The sequence below is a fragment of the Stegodyphus dumicola genome, chromosome 1 (genome assembly GCF_044657685.1).
Source record: "Stegodyphus dumicola isolate Sdum_Otavi_A_Nest chromosome 1, ASM4465768v1".
NCBI lineage: Eukaryota > Metazoa > Arthropoda > Arachnida > Araneae > Eresidae > Stegodyphus > Stegodyphus dumicola.
The window spans coordinates 5,233,583-5,259,274 of record NC_140768.1 but is presented as its reverse complement, the minus strand read 5'-3'; the positions used below and the strand labels follow the sequence as shown (position 1 = coordinate 5,259,274).

The 25,692-nt window shown below is 29.6% G+C and overlaps 1 protein-coding gene and 1 pseudogene across 2 annotated transcripts in view; one reads left to right on the top strand and one right to left on the bottom strand.

The window, feature by feature from the left end:
- Positions 1–25,692, bottom strand: part of IKKbeta (inhibitor of nuclear factor kappa B kinase subunit beta) — an 81,753-nt gene that overhangs the window by 20,181 nt on the left and 35,880 nt on the right. For both annotated transcript variants that reach the window (XM_085812419.1, XM_085812417.1), the window contains exons 10-15: positions 21,247–21,467; positions 17,613–17,714; positions 17,485–17,537; positions 15,136–15,200; positions 8,398–8,510; positions 3,636–3,685 (exon numbers count right to left, since the gene is read on the bottom strand). In XM_085812419.1, the coding sequence (XP_085668545.1) occupies positions 3,636–3,685; positions 8,398–8,510; positions 15,136–15,200; positions 17,485–17,537; positions 17,613–17,714; positions 21,247–21,467 (604 nt within the window). The remainder of the gene's footprint in view (positions 1–3,635; positions 3,686–8,397; positions 8,511–15,135; positions 15,201–17,484; positions 17,538–17,612; positions 17,715–21,246; positions 21,468–25,692) is intronic.
- Positions 4,922–5,013, top strand: LOC146999036 (U2 spliceosomal RNA; annotated as a pseudogene).

The window sequence follows — 25,692 nt, the reverse complement described above, 5'->3', positions numbered from 1 at the left end:
ATTTCCTTGTTATTTAACAAGGAAATTTTTCAGGAAATACAGTGCACAGCCATTTTGACAACATTAACCAATTGATAACATTAAATGTTAAGAAAAAAACGTCCTCCAAATCAGCAACAGAATTTAACTAATTTAATATAAGTAGAAACATACATACTTTCCCCTAACATTTTAACTACAAAGAAATCAGCACTGGTGGACTGTCTGCAAACGAGACGCAAAAGTTCATTTACAAAGTGTTACTAATGTTTTTGAAAATTATTTGACCAATGTTGTATCCTTAATACTAATACCTGGAGGGCATTCCTTCTATTAGCATTTTTAGGGAATTCATTAAATGCATCTTTATCTTCTTCACAAAGTTAATTACATGATGTGCTTGAATTGGTTTCAGAAAGCCCCTAGCAAATATCTTCTTTTGTGCAAAGAAGACAGACCTGTGTCCAATCCTTTTCAAAATTAACATAGTTATTAAAAATGCATGCCAAACTAACCAAAAGGTAGCTATTTTTTTGCCTAATTTTAAATGGTTGACTAAAACAAAAACCAAACAGTTTTTTGATAATATGATAGAAAAGAGACATTTTTCATTCATTTGGCATTAAAAAAAAATTATTTTGGCCTTATTTGGGAAAACGAGATCAAGGGCACCTACATCAAGGGCACCTACTGTATATATCTGTCATAGAAATACACTTAAGTTTTATATGGAAAGAAGTTCTGTATACACCAGCAAAATTCGTTTTAAAGAATTTTTATGTTTTTAAGGAAGAGGACAAATAAATAAAAACATTGCTTAAAGAAACCGTAAAAGACAGGTTTTCTCTAAAATGCTACTTCTATAACTAAGTTACACGTAACTGAATCAATAACATGAAATTAACAACTGAAATTTTAGGTTTATCAATAGAAAATTTCTATATTTTTAAGTTTCTCTTTTTTTTTATCATATTTTCTGCTTTTAAAATTAGAAAATGCTCACAAATGTGAATTAGTAATTACAAGTGCTATTTCTAAGAACCTATTCCTATTCACCATTAACAAAATGAAACAAGTTTGCTCATTACATGGAATGTTAACAAAGCAGCTATGGGATGCATTTAAATAGGAACAACATCTGAAAAGTAGTGAATGCAACTCAAACTGCAGTAGTTTTTCCACATTATGTTATCAATATAGTTGAAGTTCCCTATTGATTAAACATATTAATAATTTAAACTACAATAAACCTCTATTTAGTTGCAGCTTGTGAGAATAACTCATATGGGACCCTAAACAGCTGTCTCTGAGAGACCATATAAAAAGTTAGATTTTACAATTTCAATATGCCATAGCATGAATATTTGTAGTATTTAAAATATTTCTTAATTGGAGGTATATATCTAGGACCAATGGTTGCAAAAAATAAACGCCCTGTAAAGATTTTCATGAACACATTGCATACAGGGTGTCCTGGAAAGTGATGAAAAAGAACATTATGTTACATAGCTGGAAAGAATTACTCAAAAAATTACACTTAACTCTAAAATTTTCTTACCCTCATTACATAGAAAATTTAAAGTTTTTACATCTTAAATGACCACAATTTCAGGGATGAATTTCTTGAAAACATCATTAGTGTGAACAGTTCTACGGCCTCATCATTTTTGTAATTCACATAGGCAAATCTGCAGCACTGGCCACATACATTTGATTCAGTCTTTCCTTCCCAAATTCCACCAGGTTATGTTAGGTTATTTGAAATATGGAAAAGCACACCATCTTTCTAAAGGAAGGAATGCTTTTGTGTAAGCTTAACTGGCTCATATAAAGAAACTCATGAACTGAGCATGAACTGGCTCATATAAAGAAACAGGTCAGTCTGGTGGATGTCATATAAAGACATTCACCAGACACTTACATAATAATTACATTACATTTCTGTAACATTATTAGGAACCTTATATTATTTTCTAAATATGTATGCAGATATAGTAAAAGTCCAGAAATCCGCAAACGCTGGGACCAGAGGTTGTGCGGATTTTAGGGTTTTCAGAAAAGATAAATTATAATATTCAGACTAAAAGTGCAAAATAAATAAGGCATACATTTAATTAAATTATTGTATACATTATAACAATAATTTATTATATGCATTAAATTACTATTACATATATAAATTGATTATATTATATTATTCATTTACATAAGCTCCTTTATTTTTAAATCAGCATAAATCTGCTTCCCCTTTTTTTTCTCAGGAGCAGTCTTGAAATTGGTATTCCATCACTCTGCTGCTTCCGGAACCACTCGTACAAGACAACATCGAGGTTTGCCGATTTCGCCTTATGTAAAGATTTTTGGTTTCGGATTCCAGTATTAGAGTCACTGTTGCTGTAAAATTTGAACAATTTTTCTTTATTGTTTCTTATATCATACACAGTCTGTGTCGCAATTCCATACGATTCCGCTATAAACTGAGGAGTAGCACCTGCCTTCAACTTTTGCAGAATTTCCACTTTTTGCATTACCATCAATGCAACGTGTTTACGTTTTTCAACACTGTAAGCAGTAAAATCATGGGTGCGTTTCTTACATGTCATTGTATTAAAAAGTACTGAAATTTAGAAATTAAAAATATTCTTAATATATCCAGATATATATATATAAAAGACAATCTTGACTAACAATCTTGCAAAATAACAAAGTTCAGAAAGTAAAACAACGTGAATCGTGAACTTGAAAGAAGAACTGAGTGAATCGTCTGCTTTTTTATCTTGATGTAGATTGGACGGGGAAAAAACTTTTATCATGATGCCAACAATTTGTTATTTCCTTCATGACTCATTATTATTTGGTAATTATAATGTCATTATCCAGTAAGTATTTTTTCTTCGATATTTCGTACTCCATGTTGCGGTTTATGGAATCTATAAACTGAATGTTTATATTTTGAGACGCAATGCAGATTTCAGGAGTTGGCGGATTTCAGGTCAGCGAATTTTCGGTATTTGATTTTACCAAAATGTTACCATTTACTATTCTGCCACAATTTTGAAAATGTATAAACAGCACTTTGCTATCAGCACATTAAAAAAGTAATATTTTCAATACTAGATAGATATTCAGAAATGACAAATAAATTGGAACAAAACACAACAGGCAGAAAAAACACATTCAATGGAAAAAAGTTGATTATTAAAAAAAGTAACAATACATAAGTTGTTGCTTTGAAACATTTTGTGTCATGCTGACTCCCTTTAATTTCAAATTTTAAAATGCAGATTTATTTACACTGCAATTACTCAAATGCCACAAAAAATTAAATAACATGTTTCCTTCATTTTGTGTCACATCTCTGACCTGAAATACTTCAGTTCAACATGTTTAACTAATCTAAGTTAAAATATAAAAATTTTGGAAATGCAATTTATTAAATTACAATATATAAAAAAAATTATAATTACTTTTACATTTACAATACATTTTTTAACAATGCTGTAAATTGATTCTGTAGTGTTATTAAGTAATTAGTTTTCTCATTTGTTTTGAAAATGTTTCAAGCCCCCATTGCTGCAACATATTATTATCCTTACATATCTGACAAACACAAATTGTATACACTTCATAAAATTAAATTACAAGTGCACAAGTACCTTTTGATCTTCTTCTAAGATCAGCAAATGCATCTAGAATTTTCCGATGTCTAAATTAAAATATGATTTTTTAGACAGTATTTACTAATTTTTACAAAATATTATACATATAGTATATATATATATAAATGAATAAATACAAAGTAAAAAAGCAATTCAAAACCTAATTGCATCTCATGAGCAATGAGAGGTGGTAATAATACGTAATAAATTTAAATAAATAAGATGTATCCATCTCATATTCAATTCGGAAGAAGCACAGTGGTAAACTGCATGAAAGGGCCAAAACATGCCAAAAAGAACTTAAAATGTTCACTACACAGGGGTTGGTGCAACGAAAGAAGTAAACAAATCAGCCTGTTTCTCAACTAATAAAGTTTATACAGATCTAACATAACAAAGGAATTATGAAGAACTTTCAGGATTTCTAATTCAGGTAATTTGATGTTTTTTCCTTTCACAAATTGTTCATTTTTAGTACATCATATTTAATAGAAGTTTTTAAAAATTATTTTTATTATTATTAATCAGTTTAATAGAATTTTTTAAAAATTATTTTTATTATTATCAATCAGTTCAAAACTTGATGTTCTAATTTTATTACTTATTATATTTTAGGTTTAGCAATAGTACATGTCAAATATATATTTTTTTCATTTAACAACTCTTTTCTATTTCCTAGATAAAATTTTCATTACTTTTTCACATGCTGGATTGCTTCTGTCTTACATGTTTATATTTTTTGCACGCAGTCTCTTTAAATTAAAAATGAAAATTTTTTTAGCTCTTTCATGATTTTGATGCAATAATTAAAACAAGAAAAATTAACCCAGCCTGTATGGTTTAAAAATTTTCATATGTTTTTATTTTTTCATGTATTACATTGTTGCATTCATGTTTTTTTGGGGGGGAGGCACTCAATCTGCTCAAAATAATATTTTAAAGCTTTTTTAGTTTTATTTGATGCTATAATTTTACAACTTCTTACAGTATTTACGTCAGCACAGATTGATTTATTTCCTTCTTTTGAAGCACCAAGCCCTTGATGCTAACAGAGTGAAAGTTATAAATTTATTTTTTCATTTTTGGTTTGGCATGTTTTGTCCCCTTCATGCAGTTTACCATGGTACATCTTTCTGGTTTTTGAATATGATTTATTCTGAATTGAATATGGGATGGATTTTAAATGTATTATTTATTTTAATTTATTTTGCATTTTATATAAATATACATATAGACAAACACATACATGTGTAGGTAACTTCAATATTTATTATACATACGGTATCGCTTCTCGGCTTTTTAGCTAAGATCAAAGTGTAGTATACATACGGTTTCCACAACAACAAATTTACCACATAATTTTTTATCATCTTCCTATGATGATTTTTATTATCTTCCTATGATGATTAATTCTATAAAAAGTAAGCAGAATTTTTAAGAACATAAATAAATACCGATACTAAAGATCACCCTCAAAAGACCAAAATAACTTTGAACTGTGGAAGGTCATCTTAAAGAGGATTCACTGTAATTTTATAACCAATTCCACATTATCATATTTAATACCCATTTTATTATCCATTTCTGAAGCTTCAATATGATTTGCAAGAAACCCTCATAAGGCCTCTTTAACTCTTAACAACACTTTGAAGAGTATTACAATAAATTTTATATTCATTGTATTGGTTTCTTTAAGCTTCTTTAAATCTTAATTCCTTCAACATTCAGTATATCTGACATGTAACTTTTCCAAACTCCATGGACAATGTAATTACATATGGTTTCTAGAACAGAAAAGTGAATTTATTATGAAAGAAACAGAAATCAAAAACTCTGATATCAAAGATTATTCTTTTGATGTTGACAAAAATTTGAAGAAACAAAACATATGAAATGTAAACTACCTACCACAAGTAAGGCCAAACTTAACACATGTGTCAATAATAAGTCTCCAGCTTTTGCATAAAATATGGACAGAATTTTCCTTCTATCTGCATCATGCCAACAGAAAGTGACAATGTATTTTTGTACTCAAATATCAAGTAAAGATGAAGTCATCAATATACCTTGTTATTTATTTGTAGTGTTTTTATATTTTTTATGGATAAAATGGTCATTTATAGTTATAAATGTGCATTTCAGAGACAAATACATGTTTTGAAGAAAATAATAGAACCATGACTATTATGCTAAGTAATTCATCATATAAAAATAATAATGTACTATGAAACCAAAAATTGAAAAACAAAAAAAAAAAAAAATTCCTGATTGTAAGTTACCCTTAATATGTTTTAAGGAGTCGCGCATTATTCACGTACTGTGGTAGACATAACAATACTAATCAATTTCTTTTCCTCCTTTCTTTTCTTTCTTTTGTGATCCCTCTATCAAATTTTACACTTTATTTTCAGGATAAGCTACTTTTGTTATCAGATTAGACAGGGTGAATCATTGGACATAAGTGTACCAACCATTTTCACTCCTTACAAATTTGATTGTACATTTTAAGTTTACTAACTTTTAGAATATAATCTGTAAAATTACTGAATCTACAGATTATATTACTGACCTTTCCAACATAAGCATATTAATATGATACATAGCTAATTCTACACACAATTCATGGCAATATGTGCCATGACCTTCATAAAATTAAAAACTGTATGAAAGTGATTAAGAATAAATCTTGATCAGTTGCTGCCAACAGCGACTGCATGAATTGCACAATTTCTGTTATGGACATTAAAAGTAAAACATTTCTTGGACAAATGGGTACTTATGTATAATTAGCTGATATATTTTCATTTCCTTTGACATAGTGACCAAGTGGATACTAATGGTAAATGGCCTGGTTGCACACTGCTTTCATGATTTTCCCATGTGTAATTTGAATACTGGCCAGCTTCTCTTAGAGGATTTTCTTTTCCTCCAACTCAAGTATTTGTTTTAAATAATTTGTTCCAATTTATTAAAAAATTATTTACAGAAAACTCTTTCTTATAAAATTTAATTGATGCACTACCTCACAGCAATAATAAATAAATCTGATGCCTGTGGTATATGTGAAACAATTTCATTGAAACCCATTTCCAACATGAATTCTTTTAGTTTATCAACACTTCGCGGTGTCACAACAGAATGCATTTTAATTGGAAAAGATACTTGCTGAAATAAAATTTTAAATTAGGCAAAAAAGCAATATTAGACTAGCATATAATTTGAATAAATTTATTTTTAGATAATCCGAAAAGATAAAAGAGCAAACAAACTAAATACATGCAGAAAATCAATGGGTGGAAAAAAATAACACTGTTCGCTGAGCAAAATAGTAATGAAATGTAATTTAACTGAAGCAACAGTAATGAACAGTAATGAATGAGCTAAGATATTCGAATTTTAAAACCTTTGGAAAGACCTGTATTGATATATATGCCATTAACTAAAGAAGGCACATTTTTATAAACTTGAAAGACTTCAAGGAAATTTAATTCACCACTTGAAAGAAACATTGAAGATAAATTTTTGAAGAATCAAAATTAAAACTGTTATTAACTGACCAACAAAAATTAAAATTCAAAAATTTGTTTCTCTTTTTCAAGCACTTCTATTGGGTTCCTTGATGTGAAATTTTAATGCTCTTTTATTCCATTCAATATATGCCACACCATATTGAAAAAAATGCTGTACTCTCCAAGAATTAAAATCAAAGATATAATATTAATGAACCTAATATATATATATTACAGTGTGTTTAAAAAAGAATATATGTATTTTGAAGGACTACCTTGGAAAGCAGTTCGAATTCGTGCAACATTTTTGTCCGGAACACGAAGGCGGCCAGGACTCTTTCCTTTACATACACATCCTGTACTTACAAACTGTCAATAGCATTTGCGAATATTCCACTCCATCGGAGGATCACTTTGGTACCTCAACTTGAAATGTCTTTGCATTGTAATCCCGAAATTGCACTTCGCAAACTCGAGAACACAAAATTATTTATGCTGAGGAGTAGCCATTTTAAACATGTGACGGTTACTACGCAAAACAGAAGACAACTGACATCTAGCGGTTATTAATATAAACTAGACTATATATTCGTTCCGCCAACAGCCGAGCCGAGGTCTAGTGATCGATAGTTTGGACAAAATAACACTTTGTAATACATATATTCTTTTTGAAACACTCTGTGAGAAAATGACCTAAAAGTAAAACTTGTGGATAATCTGAGAACTTACATTCAATAAAATGTGATTGTAATAAGGTTATACAGAACATGCATGGTCTACACAGAGTTTAAAATAAAATAAAATAATAAAAAAAAAAAAAAAAAAAAAAACTGCCATATGGAATGCTGCCAAATACTTTTGTGCTGGAATCTCAAAATTTGGCTAAGATATCAGTTAATACACATGTACTTATGAGTTTAGGCTGGATAATATGACTAATTTAACATATCATGATAATTTATCAAGCATATAACTTTCTGTAAGTGAATTTTATATTATAATTAGCTTACAGAAAATTTATTACAACATAAACTGTAATTTGCTTGGGCAATTAAGCTATTCTCAGAATCAAAGCATACATATATAACAAATCTCTATTGATTACTTTTTTTAGGGTTGGAATTTTACAAATACTTAGATAAAGTAAATAAACAATGATTAAATTGAAAATACTGAATTCAGATATTAATGAAATATATATTTAATATATCTCCAAAAAATAAAGACTCTACAAAATGCCCTGAACTTACGTGTCTTCAAGAGGACTATTATATTTGGATCGAACATACACAGATCTTTGCAAATCTATCGTGCAACTGCTGATCCTTGCAGATGATTCTTCAAGTAAAGAAATTTTCTGTTTCTGAAATGACACAAATACACACATATGAAATAGACAACCTAATTTTTATGTTTCTTATGATTATTTTTATGTTTTATGTTTAAAAAAAAGTACACAATAATTAAATCCAATAGTTAAATTAAAATAAAGTACTAAACAACCTAAATACAATAAACAATATATAGGTGTATATATATACAGTACAAAGTCCGAAATCCAGATTCGTCGGGACTTCGGCGATTCTGGAATTGGGATTTTTCCAGATATTAGATCATCAGTTTAAATCTAGTAAGTGTGTGTGTGTGTGATCATGGCAAAGCCTTGAGGGCTATTTGCCTAAGGGGAAGGATGCCTTCGTAGAGGAATTTCTAAGGGAAACTGGCTCGTATACACGTTACACATGGGGAAAACCACGAAAACGCCCATGCAGCCAGCCCGTTCGCGGGATTCGAACCTCGGACCGAACTACCAGTGTTCAGCGACTTCACCGCTATACCGCTGGAAGGCTTAAATCTAGTAACATAGCATGCAGAAGTTATAAAATTAAACATATGAAATTGTGATTTATGAAATAATGAAGTATTTATGATCTAAAGGGTATCAAAATTTACAAAAAAAAAAAAAAAAAAAAAAAAAAAAAGGCTTGGTATTTATTTGTTTACTTTATTAAATGTCTTTCAATATAAGTTGTTTAAGTTGCTTCATTTTTTGTGCTAATACTTTCTCCTTAATTCTGTAGACAGACATAATCTCTTGTTCAGTTACATTATTGCAACTGCTATGTCGAGAATTCCGACTAACTTCTCAATCGAAATTTTTTTGTTTTCAGTAACTTCTCTGTCACTTTCTTTACTATCGTTATTTTCTGGATCTAGAACCATACTACAGATTTCGCCATTCGCTAATTGATTGATGATTGAGAAGCAATGTCATCACAATGAAAAACTTCTTTTATATCATCTTCAATTATTACTGCTTCTCCACATTTCTTTATAAAATCCGTTAATTGGAAAATTTCACCCTTGTTTTGCGATATCCGAAAACCTTTAAAATTCACGGGTACCATCATCAAATTTAGCTGTCATTCATTATACATATTTGGCTACGCATCATGAGCTTGGGGACTAACGACAAGTTGTTCCGTTAAATTTTATCTTGCTTCTATCATGCACCGAGACAATTAAGCTTGAACTAAATTAGTTTAGTTATTTATTATACTTATGTCTATTTCTTGCACATGCTTAAGGCTTATCAGAGTTCTGAATAAATAAATTCGAACATATGCTTAAGCCATATTGAGGGCCGGCGCTAGATATCTTACCGTCTGATGCAGTCTCTGTGGGTCCTAAATTCTGTGACCTAGTGCCACCTTACGAGCCTTGGTGCTGGTTCTGGGTTTATATGAATAACAAATTAGTTATTAATTCAAATAGCCTTAAATGCAATGTTTTGGTCTATGAATATCATCAACAAAATCTATTTTTAGCATATCGAAAGAAATTTTTGTTAAATTTTTCCCCACCAACATATTTAGCGCAAATCTGTAATCATCGCCAAGCATAATGTCAACATAAAAGGTTACCATGCTCTGTTGTTATTCAATTACTAACACAAAAAAATTGTTTAGGAATCACTACATGAGTCATTATTCAAGTTGTCATGTGTTGATAAACATGCAGTGATGAAAGGAAAGTATAATAAATAATGATTCGTCAGGTTGGCATCAGATCACCAATATATCTATGTGGAGCTTTTTGGTTTGAGATGTGTGGCCAAGTAGATACACAGCAACAGAGCCAAATTACTGATCATACAAATTTACGCTAAAATGATTGTTTCTTGTATAACAAGGTATTTTATTTAGTGTCGAAGTGAAATTAAGAATCGGGACTCTCCAGATGTTTTATTATGTGTGGAGGGGGGGGGGAATTAAATAGCATGCATAAAGGCTATGCAAAAAGCGTTATTGGTGGTTTTGAGGTCCCGATTTTAGATCATTCTGGATAATGGACATCAGGATTTCGGACTTTGTACTGCATATATAAAAACTGTATGTAAGTATGATATGCGAGTATTAAATAACACACAAAAAATTATAAAATTCACAGTCCGGAAAATTAACATTCCAGAATTATAATATAAATAAAAAAATAATATTACACCATAATTCCTGGCAGACTGATAACAGATGCTCTCTGGCAAAATCAGTTTCAGTCAATTAATAATTATTAAACAAACTAACAGCATTCCTTAATTAAATTAACATTTTCCTTGCTCTTCTGTCTTTCATTTACCTTTATATCTATCATGCTTGGAAAGCAAGTACAATTTTTATGTTTGAAACTATAGTTATCGCTCTAATCCCTACAACTCCCTACATTTGTTACTGTTTACAAATGTAAATTCTGATAAACATTTTAGCCAGCTTGATTTACTAATGTTTTATTTCTCTCTTTAAAATAATAGTCAAGTGGTGTGCAGAGTCAACCAGAGAAATAACCAGGATGAAAGCTAAGACTTTAAAATCTAATGAAACACTTGATATACTTAAATGTTTCATTAGACTTTATAAGGTATTTCTCCCACCTTTTTAATGAGCCTTCATGATGTAGTAGTATGTAATACAGAGGTCCGCGGTTCGATTTCCGGCAAAGGTGTTGCATATTTTTCATCTTGCCTGCTTCCAAAAAATACCTAATGTCTCTACAACTTTACACCTTGGAAAAGTAGACAAGTAATCTATAAATAAACTACTTCTCTATTTTTCTAATTTTCCAATTAAATCTTTACAGTGGGTGCACATTTTTTTTTTCCAGTATTCTATATAATATTCTGGGAAAACGCAGATTTATTACACTGCACAAACTCTGTCAAGTTTATGGCTCAGTATGGTTAAAATTATAAAATATCTAATTTAATAACAAAAGAAGTTTATATCTTTTGATGATTTGATGAGAATTGATACTTTGATTAGAAAAATGAGAAAGATAGCAAGAACCCTAACATTAATGATAATTTTAAAAGGGAGGGAAGCAGCAAATATTCAACAATTTATAATGCACTGAGAATTTCAATGCTCTATTAAAAGCACTCTAAAGTCAAGCAAAATAAATAATTCCACAAAGTTAAGAATATCGGGAAGTAAATATTTTAATTCCATCCTCTCCTTTCATTATTTTCATTCAAAGATGAAACAAAATGAAAGTATCCTTTCTCAAGATCTAAACTTCCAGTAAGGAAAAAAGGCTTATAAATATTCCTGAAAAAGGCTAATGAAATTAAGTTTAAAACAAATTATATTTTACGTGTGCTCCAATATAAATACTTCGAAGTTAGAATGAAATACCTGATCAAACCTCATAGTTCTTTGCACTAAGTCTATACTGAAAAGAATATATAGAAATATTAATTGTTTTATGCAATACTAAATTCTATTAGGTCTGAAAAGATTAATATAAATTTTTGATATTTGTAATTCAATTCAGAAAATAATAATTGTGCTACCATAAAATTATGCAATTTTAAAATTCCAGATATCACAAAATACTATATTAAAATTCAATAGATTAAGTATTCTTCATAATGTCATTCATTATCTGCTAATAATATTTTAATAGATGACTAATTTTTTAATATCAGCATATGTTAGTGCTTAGTCAGTTACATTTATATCATTGTGTCCCTAGTCACGCATAGCAGATTTATGATTACGCATAGCTGCCAACTTTGAAATATAATAAACTGGAAGGTTCTTGCAAAACAAAATATGAGTTTTGGGGAGCTTTTTGAGCTGCATGTTTTTATGAAATAACAACATTTCAAAAGAACTCTAAATTGACTTGAATGCACTATATAATGCATGATTCAAGTTACTAAACTATTTGATTGCACTATATAATGATTCTGGTGTAAATTCTATTAATATTAAATTATATATTCTAAATTTTATGTTCTTTGATTAATTTCATTTAATAATTTTCTTACATTTTTATAACAAAAGAATTCTGGGTAGGGTGATTAAGTGATTTACCAAGAAATGTGATGAAAAACCAGGAGAGATAGTAACTATGGTTAACACAAAGCTAACCTGATAACCCTAAAAAAGTTGGAGATATGATAAGTATTATTGTTGTATCAGTGCATTTCTTCATGAAAGTTACAGCAACTGCATTTAGATATTACACTCACTTTCAATCTGCTTCATCTTCTTATAATTTTTTAATAAGAAATGTGGGTGGAAATAAAATGAATATGACAACATCTTTATCAATTTGTTTCACCAGTTCCCAGGAAAAAGTAAAATAAGATAGATATTTGTTAGCAATAAAGTTGGTCAAATGTGTTTGAATTTTTTTCTGAATAAATAAAGAAGTATTTTGCAATGAATTAGAAACTCGTATTGAAATAAGTCAATTGATATACAATATAAGTTTATTGGTGGACCCATCTTGAGTAAAAATATGAATTAATAAAGAAATTGCATAAATAGAACAGATATATACAAATTGCTCTCATATATAATAGTAAGTTTTCTGGTGGCAAACCTTTTTATTAAAACATATTTATGTTTAGTAATGGTGAATGTAGCATTCCCAGTGTACAATGAGTATAAGCTCTATTCTGATTAACAGCTTTTACAAATTGTCGGCGCTAGAGTTGCTACTTTTAATGAAACAATTTAGGGTTTTTTTTTTTTTTTTTTTTTTTTAAAGCAAGCAATTTTTTAAAACATCTCAAAAGTAAAAGACAAAAAATCTACTGACTCAAAATCCACACAACCTCTTAAACTCTCTTAACAGTGAAATGTTAATGGTTTTGGTGATTTTTTGGGACATTTGGAAATTATTTGGAACCAATATTCTTAATTCAGTATTAAAATTATAATATTTTATTGCTTACCACTTTTATCACTGTCGCTAAATAAAAATTTAGCCTAAAGCCACTTAACTTGCATTTATAAAATAATTTAATATAAATCTAAGCATATGTTGTTTTAACTGACTAAGAATGCAGTAATTGGTACTTTGGTCATTTTTATTTATATGAAAGCAGCAAAAATATATGCAAGCACAACAAAAATAGCCAACTCATACCAAAAACTGAACTAAACATTGCCACTTGATATATGCTGATCCAGAGACATTTTTTATATGAGATTTTTGACAAATCAAGGTGGATTTTCCAGTTTGGAAATCACTAAATGATGAGGAAACAGCCATTGAATTCTTTCAAGAAAAGAATTCAGAAAAAGACTTTGTTTAAATAACCATAATTATATTTTCATGCAGCAATGCATTTTGAATGTATCATCATTTAATCAATATTGCTGTAAGGGATGCATTTCATGTAAATATTAGTGTTCAATGACAACTGCTGTCCTTTTATTGGAAAAGTACCAGAATTTTTAATTTTTATTACAACTAGAACTAAAAATAGCATTTTCTTGACCTAACAAAATAATGAACCAATTCACAACTTTCCTGTGGCTAATTGCAGTAAAACAAATTTAGAACAATAGAACTATACAACTATTCAGATGCAATGATTCTGCATAATTTGAAGAGAGGGAGGCACAAACTAAAACATCCTCAACTTTTTAAATTACAATAGAATGTTTGAAAAACATAAAAAATTGTCTTCAGACTCTGCTTGTCTTTATTTTATTATAATTTTTGAGCTTTATTTAGTGTTCTAACAATATTTACCTGCAACTTGCATACACCGTCATTCTTTTAACCGCTAAAGTATATATAAACACATTGTACAGAAATGGGCTTAGAAACTATTTTACTTTTTTGAAATATACATTTTATTAAGTTATATCTTACTTCAAATTACTTCAGCCACATAAGTTTTTCTTTTACTGTGTGTCTTGTTGGTATTCTAAAAAAAAAATCTTGAAATTTTTCTTTTGGTTTATTAAATGAAATAAGCTTTCCTTTGTAAATGATGAAGCTAAAATAAAACTTCTAGATGGGGATTTTGATAAATGATTGCATATTGTTTAATCAATAAAGTAAATATCTTTCTAAGTAATTTTATAAAATTTTATCATGCGAAAAAGGGTTTTGTTTTTATGTTCACTTTAACATCATTTAAAATTTTTTCAATAATATATTTTATATGCATTTCTTTACAAAAAATACCAAAAAGAAATCAATTGCTGTTATGTACAATTTTACTCCTATTTTTCTTCCCTTATTTTTTCTTCCCCCCCCAATATAATTTTACACTCCCTCCCATTTATGATTTGAAATTTTGAAGTTTTAAAATCTACACAATCTCATGTTACAAGCTGCAGATTTTCCAGTCTTCTTACTATTCTTTTACTTTTGCAAAAACAGCAGAAAAATAATTCAGACTTTCACGAGTAACTTTGCGTAAGAAATGAAAAACAGAAAAGCTCAATTTCTCTAAATCATCTCTGGATAATTACTGTTATTTTACACAGTTTACAACACAATATAAATATTTCTCTAACTTTTTAAAATTTTATTAATTTAATATTTTAATCTTATTTTAATATTTTTTGTACTAGAATACATAAAGCATATTAAAATATATCCATTACATTTATTCATATAACATATTATATACTATTCATATTACAAAATATATATAAAAAATTAGTTGACTAAAAACTCACCAATAGTTCAATATTCTTAAGATTTTCAAAACTATTTTTCCAACTCTCAACCATTTTTGAAGAACCTATGAAAATTTAACTTTTTTCATTAAACAATTGAAAATGAACCTTTATTGAGAAAATACAATTTATGAATGCAAAGCATAAAACTAATTTAGAATAAAAGTATGGAAAAATAACATAAAATGCACTAAGGGCTGTACCATCATAAGAACTCGGAACTACATATAATCATAATCTGATTAGTTGCAACTGCACGAAATAAGAAGAAAATTTTGAGCAAGTCTTATTTAAGCTAATAAGACTTATTTAAGCTAATAAGACTTTCAGAAACTTTGAAATTTTGAAAAAAAAATTAAGAATCATGAAAATATTCATACAAGTACATATTACCAGAGAAAAATGAAAATTATTATATGCATTAATGATTACAATTATTCCAATATATAAGTATAACCAAAATCAAAATTTTTAATCCCTCTTTATATTAAGAAAATGTTAGGAATGCTGGTACAAAACCCTGTGTTCAGACTAAGAATTAAACAGCAGAAGTCCATTTGAAAGTGATAATAAACAGTAATAAAATATTTTCTTCTCATTGATAATATTTTCTTTCATCATTAGTAATACTGCTTGAAAAATTAATGCAAATAATGTAACAAAAGCAATGCTTTAAAGCACTATCTTTTAATTTTGCAAAGGCACAGTGAAACTATCATAAGATTACCACTTACAATTCCAGAACTTTTGGGTTTCTGTGAAGGTGATTACCCTACAGAAGCTTATTAATGCTGCTGAGTACCATCATTTAATTACCTGTCATAAGAGGTTTCGCTGTATATAAAAATTTTCAGACATAGAATAAATATATAGAATGCCAAACAGATGAATAAAAATGTAAATACAGACTGCTAAATATAGTTCTAAAATAAATTATAACATTTTATAAAGCATATTTCTAAATATTTCCAACAGCAGCAATGTATGTACTTGCAGGGACATTAAAATGATTCAGGAAATCAGAAAAGTATAATTTACTTCAAATTTTAGGTTTTAAAATAGAACGTTAACCACTTGCATTACGACTAAACTTCACGGTTGAAGTGCCATATGCTACAATATAACAAGCGGTAAAGCGTCTCATTTACACTGTTCCGCGTCTGCGAGTTCAATCCAGAGCTGTAACTTGAGAAATAAACAATCTTGTTGTTAGGCAACAAAAGTGCACCACGTTATTTTCATTTTTGCGATAAATGCCTATCGATGTGGTGTTCACGTCGCTCGCGGTTTGAGACAAAAGCATCTCGACGTGCATGGCACGTCTTTTTAGTGCAAGTGTTTAAGGCCACTAAACCTATGATTTGGGGATAATATCGATCTTTGCCTTTTAAAAAGAAATACAAAGAAAACAATTTTAGTGTCAGATACTTCAGAAAAGTGTAATTTATGAAATATTTCAAATAAAACTAATTTTGATACATGTCATGGGGACAAATATTCAGCTTGATTTATCAGATTTTACTGTAAGCATAAAATATTTTATTCATCAGAAGTTTATTTTTTCACTGATATTTGTAAAACTAAAAATTGATGTTGTTTGAATCATATACAAGGAATGTTTTGTGAACGGATTAAATCTTATATTTGATTCATATTTGAACATTCTTCTCATATTTGAACTTGGTTCTACAATCTTAGAGAATTAATTTCTTAAAAAAATCAAGTTTCAATCTCAGACATGCACACTTACTTAGAAATGCAATATCTGAATATGCATTTGGCTGTGAACTGGCAATTCCTTCTTCAAAACCATGAAATCTGCAATTATTCTATATTTCACTTTATACTTTTTCAACATTAGAAATTTGAGGAAATGTCACTGTCCTTCCTTTAATAACAAATTATTCTACTCTTTAGATAGAGAAACTGCATTGTTTGTTCCTTAAAATGTATTTTAGCTTTTTCACTTAAAATCACTCTTGGGTATTAGTAATAAGCTTATTACTAATTATTAATTAGATTATTATATTAGGTATACCCTGTAATAGATTTCCATGATTAAATAATAATACACAATAATTTCCATGATTAAAATCTGGCATTCTTAATTTAAGATGCAACAGATTTGTTTTCTTTGCATCTGTGGTGATAACTACCCAGTTTTTACTATTATTTAATGAATGTATATTTGAATTTTTAAGTGGAGGGAGGAGGACAAGTAACATAAAATTTATTTCTTTTCACGTGTGCATACCTGCTGACCTTACACTACTTTATGTACTTCTGATTTTGTTTTCTAAGTTTGAAGATTCAGTTAATAAGGAAAAAGCTAAAGAAAATTATACCTACTGAAACCACCAGTTGCAACTTGCTTCTCATAATTTTGGATATCTTGTTCAAGACTAAAATAAAAGTACAGTGTTTAATACAAATGACTGATTAAAAAAAAATTGTCTGTATAATAGCACTTCACTTACCTTTTCTGAAAAAAAGAGCATTTGGATAAAAGCTTATTCATTTCAGCGGTCATTCGAGAAGTATTTTTATGAGTATAGGAAGTTTTAGTTAGTAAATGCATCCTAAAATTTAAAAACATACACAGATAAACATTAGTGATATGATATACCACTTTTTTCTTGGTTAAATAATGCAGAAAAAAATAGATTACAATCACAAGCTTATTAATTATATTTTTAGTCAATCATTCTAGTTAAAATGCAGAAAAAGAAGTTAATTCCAGAGATAAATTATACTACAATTTTATAAGATATACATTATTTATACGATAATTTTCAGCTTACGTTTTATTTCCTTTCTTAATAAGTCACAAAGTTATTTCTAAATCCTTTAATATATTTCAGAAAAGTATAATTTTAGAAGCGTATTACTTTTGTAATATAAAATTATTTATAGCAATGCATTTGTTTACAAAAGGAGTAACCATAGATGCAAAAATTTCCAATACAACAGCAGCTCAAGGGATAGTAAGATAATTATTACTACCTATTATAATCAAGGAACAAATACTTATTTATACTACTGTCACAATCTTTACACAATTGCACATCCCCCTATCTTTTTTGATTAGGGGATCTTCTTTTTTGATTAGAGGACGTACATTTTTTTAAGATGTATTTTAGAACGCTTGCCAATTTTTAATACAGTCAAAAGTCATTAATTCGGACCTCAAAGCTATTATGCGTATAATATGTTTATGCTTGTGTGTTTAATGTATGAGCTAAGCTAAGCGGTATAAGCTAAGCTAAAATTATCTAAATCAGTTAATGTTGCAGATTGCGTTGTTCCTTAATCCTCGAATTCTATCCTACTTATTATTTTTTTGCAGACTGTTAGAGCAATTTTATAAAAGTAAGCTTGAACTTTCGATTATGTCAAATAGAATTTCCAATATATATTTACTAATATGTAAAGGATCTACAAAGCAAAAGTATGTTTCGAAGTCCATTAAACAAAAAGTGGAATTGCTGGAAAAAAAAAAAAAAAGGCTAAAGGTTTGTTTCTCTAACCATTCCGAAAACTGTTTATCAATTTCACACTGCTCTGCGGTGGGGGAAGGGAAAAGCCGCGGCGCGCAATGAATTGGAAGTTGATCTGTCAGCACTATACTTATCTTCAGGGCAGATATTTTTATTTTATTTGGCTTATAATTCCTTACTAAACGTAGTATTTCATCTCGATGTACTCCATCTTTGATATGATTTAAATCAAATTCCTCGTCATTATAACTTGCTTCCGATAGTGAAGAGGTTATTGAAAACGAAAAAATTTCGATTGACAAATTAGTCGGTATTCTCGACACAGCAATTATAGGACTTGAACAGCGGAACTTTGTAACCGAAGAAGAAATTATGTCTGTTTATAGAATTAAAGAGAAAGTACTATCATATAAAACGAAGCAACTTAAACAACTTACATTGAAAGAAATGTTTAATAAAGTAAACAAATAAATATTAAGCTTTTTTTTTTTTGTAAATTTTGATACCCTTCAGATCATAATTTTTCTTTATTTCATAAATTACGGTTTCATATTTTTAATTTTATAATTTCTGCATACCATCTTACCAGATTTAAACTGATGATCTATAATCCGGAATCGCCGAAGTCCCAACGAGTCCGGATTAACAACTTTTGACTGTAGTACTTGGAATGTGTGCTCTGCACTTAAGAGATTTTGGTGAAATGAAATACTGCACAGCCTGGGAATTAGCTGTTTGAGGGTCGATACTTGTAAACAACATATTGCTTATAGAATCAAATTTCTCACATTAAATCTAAAACTGAATATTTACAAGAACTGATATATTATTTTGTTTGTTAGTTCTATAAATTGAAAAGAAACACTCTAGAACAGGGATGGGCAAACTACAGCCTGCCGGAATTTTCTATCCGGCCCGCGGATAGAATTTTAATTTGCGGGTCCGAAGGAACTTAAAAGAAGTACATATTATATATCCATCTCTTTTTCTACTTTGTTTAAATTTTTTTTTTTCTTCTTTTTTTTTTTTTTTTTTTTTCCCCAAATTACAGATGATCTTTTTCTTTCTCTATTTTTGTTCTACAAACATAAATAGACGGAAACTGCAAGCACAGACAGCTTTCAATCAGTAAAGTGTTCAAAGCGAAAGTTCTTTGTTAGTTATAGTTGTAGATTGGTGCCAACAAGCGTTATCTCTTTCTCGAGCAGACATATGGGAATCCAATATAGGTGAATTAGACCTCTTAGAAAAAACTTAATCTTAACTTTATTATCTTAACTTAATAAAACGTAATATGTTTGCTGGGCATTTAGCTAAGAAAGACTTGTCTCATTTCCTGAGGTTAAATTCAGTACCCTCAGTAAATGAAGAGAAGCTTAAGAATTATGAATATGGCTTGAAAAAACTGCATTTTGAGTTCGAACGCAGATTTCAGTGCCATTCAAACAGAACTGGATATTTTTACCATGGCTTTTAACGTAAATTGTGAAGCAGAGAGGTCATATTTGCAGCTTGAATTAACTGATTTGCAATCTAAAAATCATCTCAAGCAGTTGTTTCTAAATATGTCAAAGTTCAAGTTTTACAAATCATTATCGAAAGTAAGTTTCCCAAATTTAATATCTCACGCCCAGAAAAACAGTGCTATGTTTGCTTCATCTTATATATGCAAACAAGTGTTTTCAACTATAAACCTTAAAAAGAATTATTTCAGAAGTAGGCTGGCAAATCAGCATTTAGCTTAGAATCAGAACATGTCACTTCGAACCTCAATATAAGGAACTTTTAAAAATGAAATCACAATTTCATTCATCTCATTAACATATTGAAATTGTAATACTTGTATAATTTTTTTTTTTTTTAAATTTGAGATAACTTATCTTGGCTCACCAAACTTTTTTCTTTCGATTTTTGGCCCACGACCGGAAAAGTTCGCCCATCCCTGCTCTAAAACAAAAAAATGCAACAAACACAAATAAAAATTGTGTTCTTGTTCACAATAAAAGTTGTGTTCTTGTCACTTGCTTGACAATGACATCAAAACAAGCCCATAAAATTCATCATGGCAAGAAGAACAAAATTGTGCCTCTCGTTGGCAAAGCCTTGAGCGGCATACAGGTGACAGTACAAATTTGCTCATTTCCACCCCCGATTTCGAAGGAGAGCACAATGGGAGATGGGTCTCTACTACCATCCTCTCGAGAGTATTTTCAGCTAAATGCATACATAGTGTGCCCCCATGCTGCACAGACACTACACATTTACAAACATCCATGCTTTTTCTGGGATTTGAACCCGGCCCTTTAGTATCACAAAAGGCTTTCCTAACCACTACACCACCTGGGTGGCCAAATAATACTTAATAACTGAAAATAGAAATTCCATAAAAATATGACATATTTATACAAATTAAATAGGCAAAGTTTCATAATAATGATTCTGCCTTTCAAGCAGAAATTAATTACCATTCAGAAACATTAAAAACAGAATGAAACTTATTCCTTTAGACTTAAACAGGAAACAAAATGGAACAGAAAATTATCACCATGGGGGAAAAAAGTAAACAAATAAAACAAAATTCTCATTAAATAAAACACAATGAAACTGAGCTTACAGATTTGCTTTAAAAGCGTGGATGAGTCGATTGGCGAGAGTATTTTCTTGATGACTAAAATATACCGCTTGTGCCCAAGAAGTTCGTTGCTCTTGGTATTTCATTTCTGTACGAGGATTCCTCATCATATTCTCAACAACAGGAGGTATAATAATATTGGATGTAGTAGTTGTAGGCATGTCTCTTTTATCAAACAGAAAGACTATAAATTCTTCTTCTTCCTAAAATAAATAAATAAATAAATTTTAAATAAAGTATATTAAAAAAAATTTAAGCAGCTTAACCTTTTGGGTCCTAATGGGCACATACGTCCCAGTGATCAGTTTTCATTCCCTATTGGGTACATAAAACCCACTATTAAATGAATTTTTACTTTTGCAGTGTTTTTAAGGAATTAGAGAACAAATATATGACTAAAGAAATCTGGCTTATTTGCCAAATGTGTCAGGTTGCACTTTGTAAAAACTGCTTTACGTCTTATCATACTTAACTTGTATTGTAAGAATAAAATATTCGGTACATTTCATTTAACTTTATTATTTATTCACATGTAATGTGAGGTTATTATCACAATATCCTAGAAGGCTGAGACAAATAGTTCCAGTTGATAATATGACTGGGACATATTGTCCCAGGAGATTTTAAGGAAACGGGAAAAGTTAAAAACTTTACACTCATAATAAACTCATATAAACTTAACCATTAACTGATTACACTCATATAAACTTCTTTTAGTATGCCAACATTAAATTAAACTACTTTTCATAGTCAAATTTTAATCACGCAAAAGGCGGTCGAAAGGGTTAAAATTTCTAGAGTATTTCAAGTAAGTAACATTGTTAAAAACTGATTTTAACAAAAGTTTGCACATAAATTAACATACAGCCTCTAGCTGATAAATAACAAGATGTCAATTTTACTTATAATATCAGTGAGATTATGCATACTCTATCTGCACATTTATGGGAATGAGCAGGAATATAGTACGAAGTCTGAAATTCGGACTCGTTGGGACTTCGGCGATTCCGGATATTAGACCATCAACTTAAATCTGGTAGTAAGATGGCATGCAGAAATTATACAATCAAAAATATTAAATTGTAATTTATGAAATAAAGAACAATTATGATTTAAAGGGTATCAAAATTTACAAAAAAAAAAAAAAAAAAAAAAAAGCTTAATATTTATTTGTTTACTTTATTAAACATTTCTTTCAATGTAAGTTATTTAAGTTGCTTTGTTTTATGTGCTAATACTTTCTCTTTAATTCTATATAAAAAGACATAATTTCTTGTCCAGTTACAAAGTTCCGCTGTTCAAGTCCTGTAATTGCTGTATCGAGAATTCTAGGTTATCAATCAAAATTTTTTTGTTTTTAATAACTTGTCACTTTCTTCATTAACAATAGTGGTATTTTCTACATCTAGAACCATACTACAGATTTTGCCGTCTGTTAACTTATTGATGACTGGGGCATTATCATTGCAACGAAAAACTTCTGTTATATCATCTTCATTCATTACCGCTTCTTCACATTTGCGATATCCGAAAACCTTCAGATTCGTGGCTATCATCTTCATCATCCTCACCATGAAATATGGTAGCCGGCCATAAATTATGCCAAGCACTTTAACGTATCTGAAGACACATCCTTCCACAATATTGCGATGCTCCACACAGCAGATTTTATGCTAAAATGTTTAAAAAATTCTTGAATAGTCTTGCCATTGTTCAAGCAATTTGACATGGATTTTAAAAATGCTACTTTATATTTGCATTTCAGCATGGACACTTTTCTGATATCCATAGACTGTACGATAGACATACAATTTGGAGGCAAGAATAATATGGATACATTATCTTTCACTAAAACTTTAAGTGAAGTATGAACCGAACAGTTGTCTACAATGAGGACTACTTTTGAGTCATCGGGTAAACCAACCAAATTCAAATGTTGACGATCCTCGGGTACAAAATGATTTTCAAACCAATCATTCATTAATGCTTGTGTCATCCATGCTCTTTTATTTGCAGGATATACAACGGGGAAAATCATTACTCCCTTAAATGCTCGAGCGTGCATGTTCTCCGATTATATGAAAAGTTTGAATTATAAAAAACTTCTCATCCCTTAATTTTGCCACTTGGTGCTTCCCCAGATTCCAAAAATTTTGTCTTCCCTAAATTCTGCCATCAGGTGGGTGCCAACATATTCTGCAACCTCTTCTGGGTTTATGGTGAATAACATAGCATTTATTCCTAATTAAAATAGCACTAAATGTAATTTTTGGGCTATGAGTTTCATTAACAAAATATATTTTTAGCATATGAAAAGAAATTTTTGTTGAATTTTTCCTCGTCAACATTTCTCAGAGCATTTAAAAATCTATCACCAAGCGTAATATTAGCATAAAAGGTTGCCAAAAAAAGTTTAGACATCACTGCATGAGTTATTACTGAGGCTGTCATGTATTGATAAACATGCGGTGATGAAAGCAAAATATAATTAATAATGACTCGCCAGGTCGGCTTCAGGGATATAAAATAGGTGAATGTTTCGGTTTGAGATGTATGTCAAGTAGACACTCAGCTACGGAGCCAAATTATTAATCTCACAAATTTATGGTTACATGATTGTTTTTCCATAACAAGGTATTTTATTTAGTGCCTAAGTAAAGAATAGGAATTGTTAAGTGAAGATCTCCACGTTTTATTATGGAAGAAAAAATCAAATACACATGTGTAAAGCATCCAAAAAAAAAAGCTTGTGGCTTTGAGGTCTGGATTTTAGATTATTCCAGATAACAGACGTCTGGATTTCAGACTTTGTACTGTATATATATATGTAGCAATAAAAAATAACACACACAGACATAAAAAGTGAAATTATCATTATTTGCTTAATCATTTTATGGATGAAAACAAAAACTAATTTATGTCCAATAAGGTAAACAAAGCACACATTACATTATAAATAAGTTGTATCAAATATAGAGAGACATTCTATGTATGTGAGTATCAAATTTATGCAGAATGAATTAAAATTATGAAGTTCTGCACCTTTATTTTTCATCAATAAAAATTTCTTCAGCAATATAATTTGTTTTAAACAGACTGCACAACTTAAACCTTTGGTAATTTAAAATGCACTCTATTTATCTACATACATAACAAAATTTGACATCACTTTCAGATTTCAGAGACTATAGTTATTTGTCTATGCATTATCAACATTTTGGAAAATGTCTGCTAATTATTACTATACTACGCCACACGGATTTCACACATAAGGAACATCCATCACCTGTTAATAAATCCAGTTAATGCTCAAAAGTAAATTATCATAATTTAAATAGCTAACAAAGTTTATTCAAATGGTATAAAGTCAAAAGTCGTTAATCCGGACTCGTCGGGACTTCGGCGATTCCGGATTATATATCATCAGTTTAAATCTGGTAAGATGGCATGCAGAAATTACAAAATTAAAAATATGAAACCATAATTTATGAAATAAAGAAACATTATGATCTAAAGGGTATCAAAATTTACAAAAAGAAAAAGCTTAATATTTATTTGTTTACTTTATTAAACATTTCTTTCAATGTAAGTTGCTTCGTTTCATGTGATAATACTTTCAAAGTTTAGTTACAAAGTTCCGCTGTTCAAGTCCTACAGTTACTGTGTTGAGAATACCGACTAATTTGTCAATCGAAATGTTTTCGTTTTCAATAACCTCTGGGTAACTTTCTTCACTATCGGAAGCGAATTATAATGACAAGGAACTTGATTTAAATCAAAGACGGAGTATATCGAGATGAAATACTACACTTAGTAAAGAATTATAAGCCAAATAAAATAAAAACATCTGCCCTGAAGATAAGGATAGTGCTGACAGATCAACTTCCAATCCGCCGCGTGAAATTGATAAACAGATTTCGGATTTCAACACATACTTTCGCTTTGTAGATACAAATTACATATTAGTAAATATATATCAGAAATTCTATTTGACATAATCGAAAGTTCAAGCTTACTTTTATGAAATTGCTCTAACAGTCTGCAAAAAATAATAAGCCGGATCCAATTTGAAGATTAAGGAACAACGCAATCTGCAACATTAACTGAATTAGATAATTTTAGCTTAGCTTATACCTCTGTTACACATTAAAAGCGCATGCGCACAAACATATTTACAGCCGTAAAGGTCTTACGCGCACTCTTAAACGCCTATGCGCATGCGTCTACGCGACGCATGCGCAGAAAGTTTGTAGCTTTGAGGTCCGAATTAACGACTTTTGACTGTAGTTAGTGAAGTGATGAGGAACAAAATTTTGTGATGGCAAAATATTTAGAATTTAGGAGACACTGGGCAGCAGAATTTATGACCCATAGAGATCACACCAGGTAACAAAATTGGCAAAAAGTGCAAGATGATATGTACGGTGC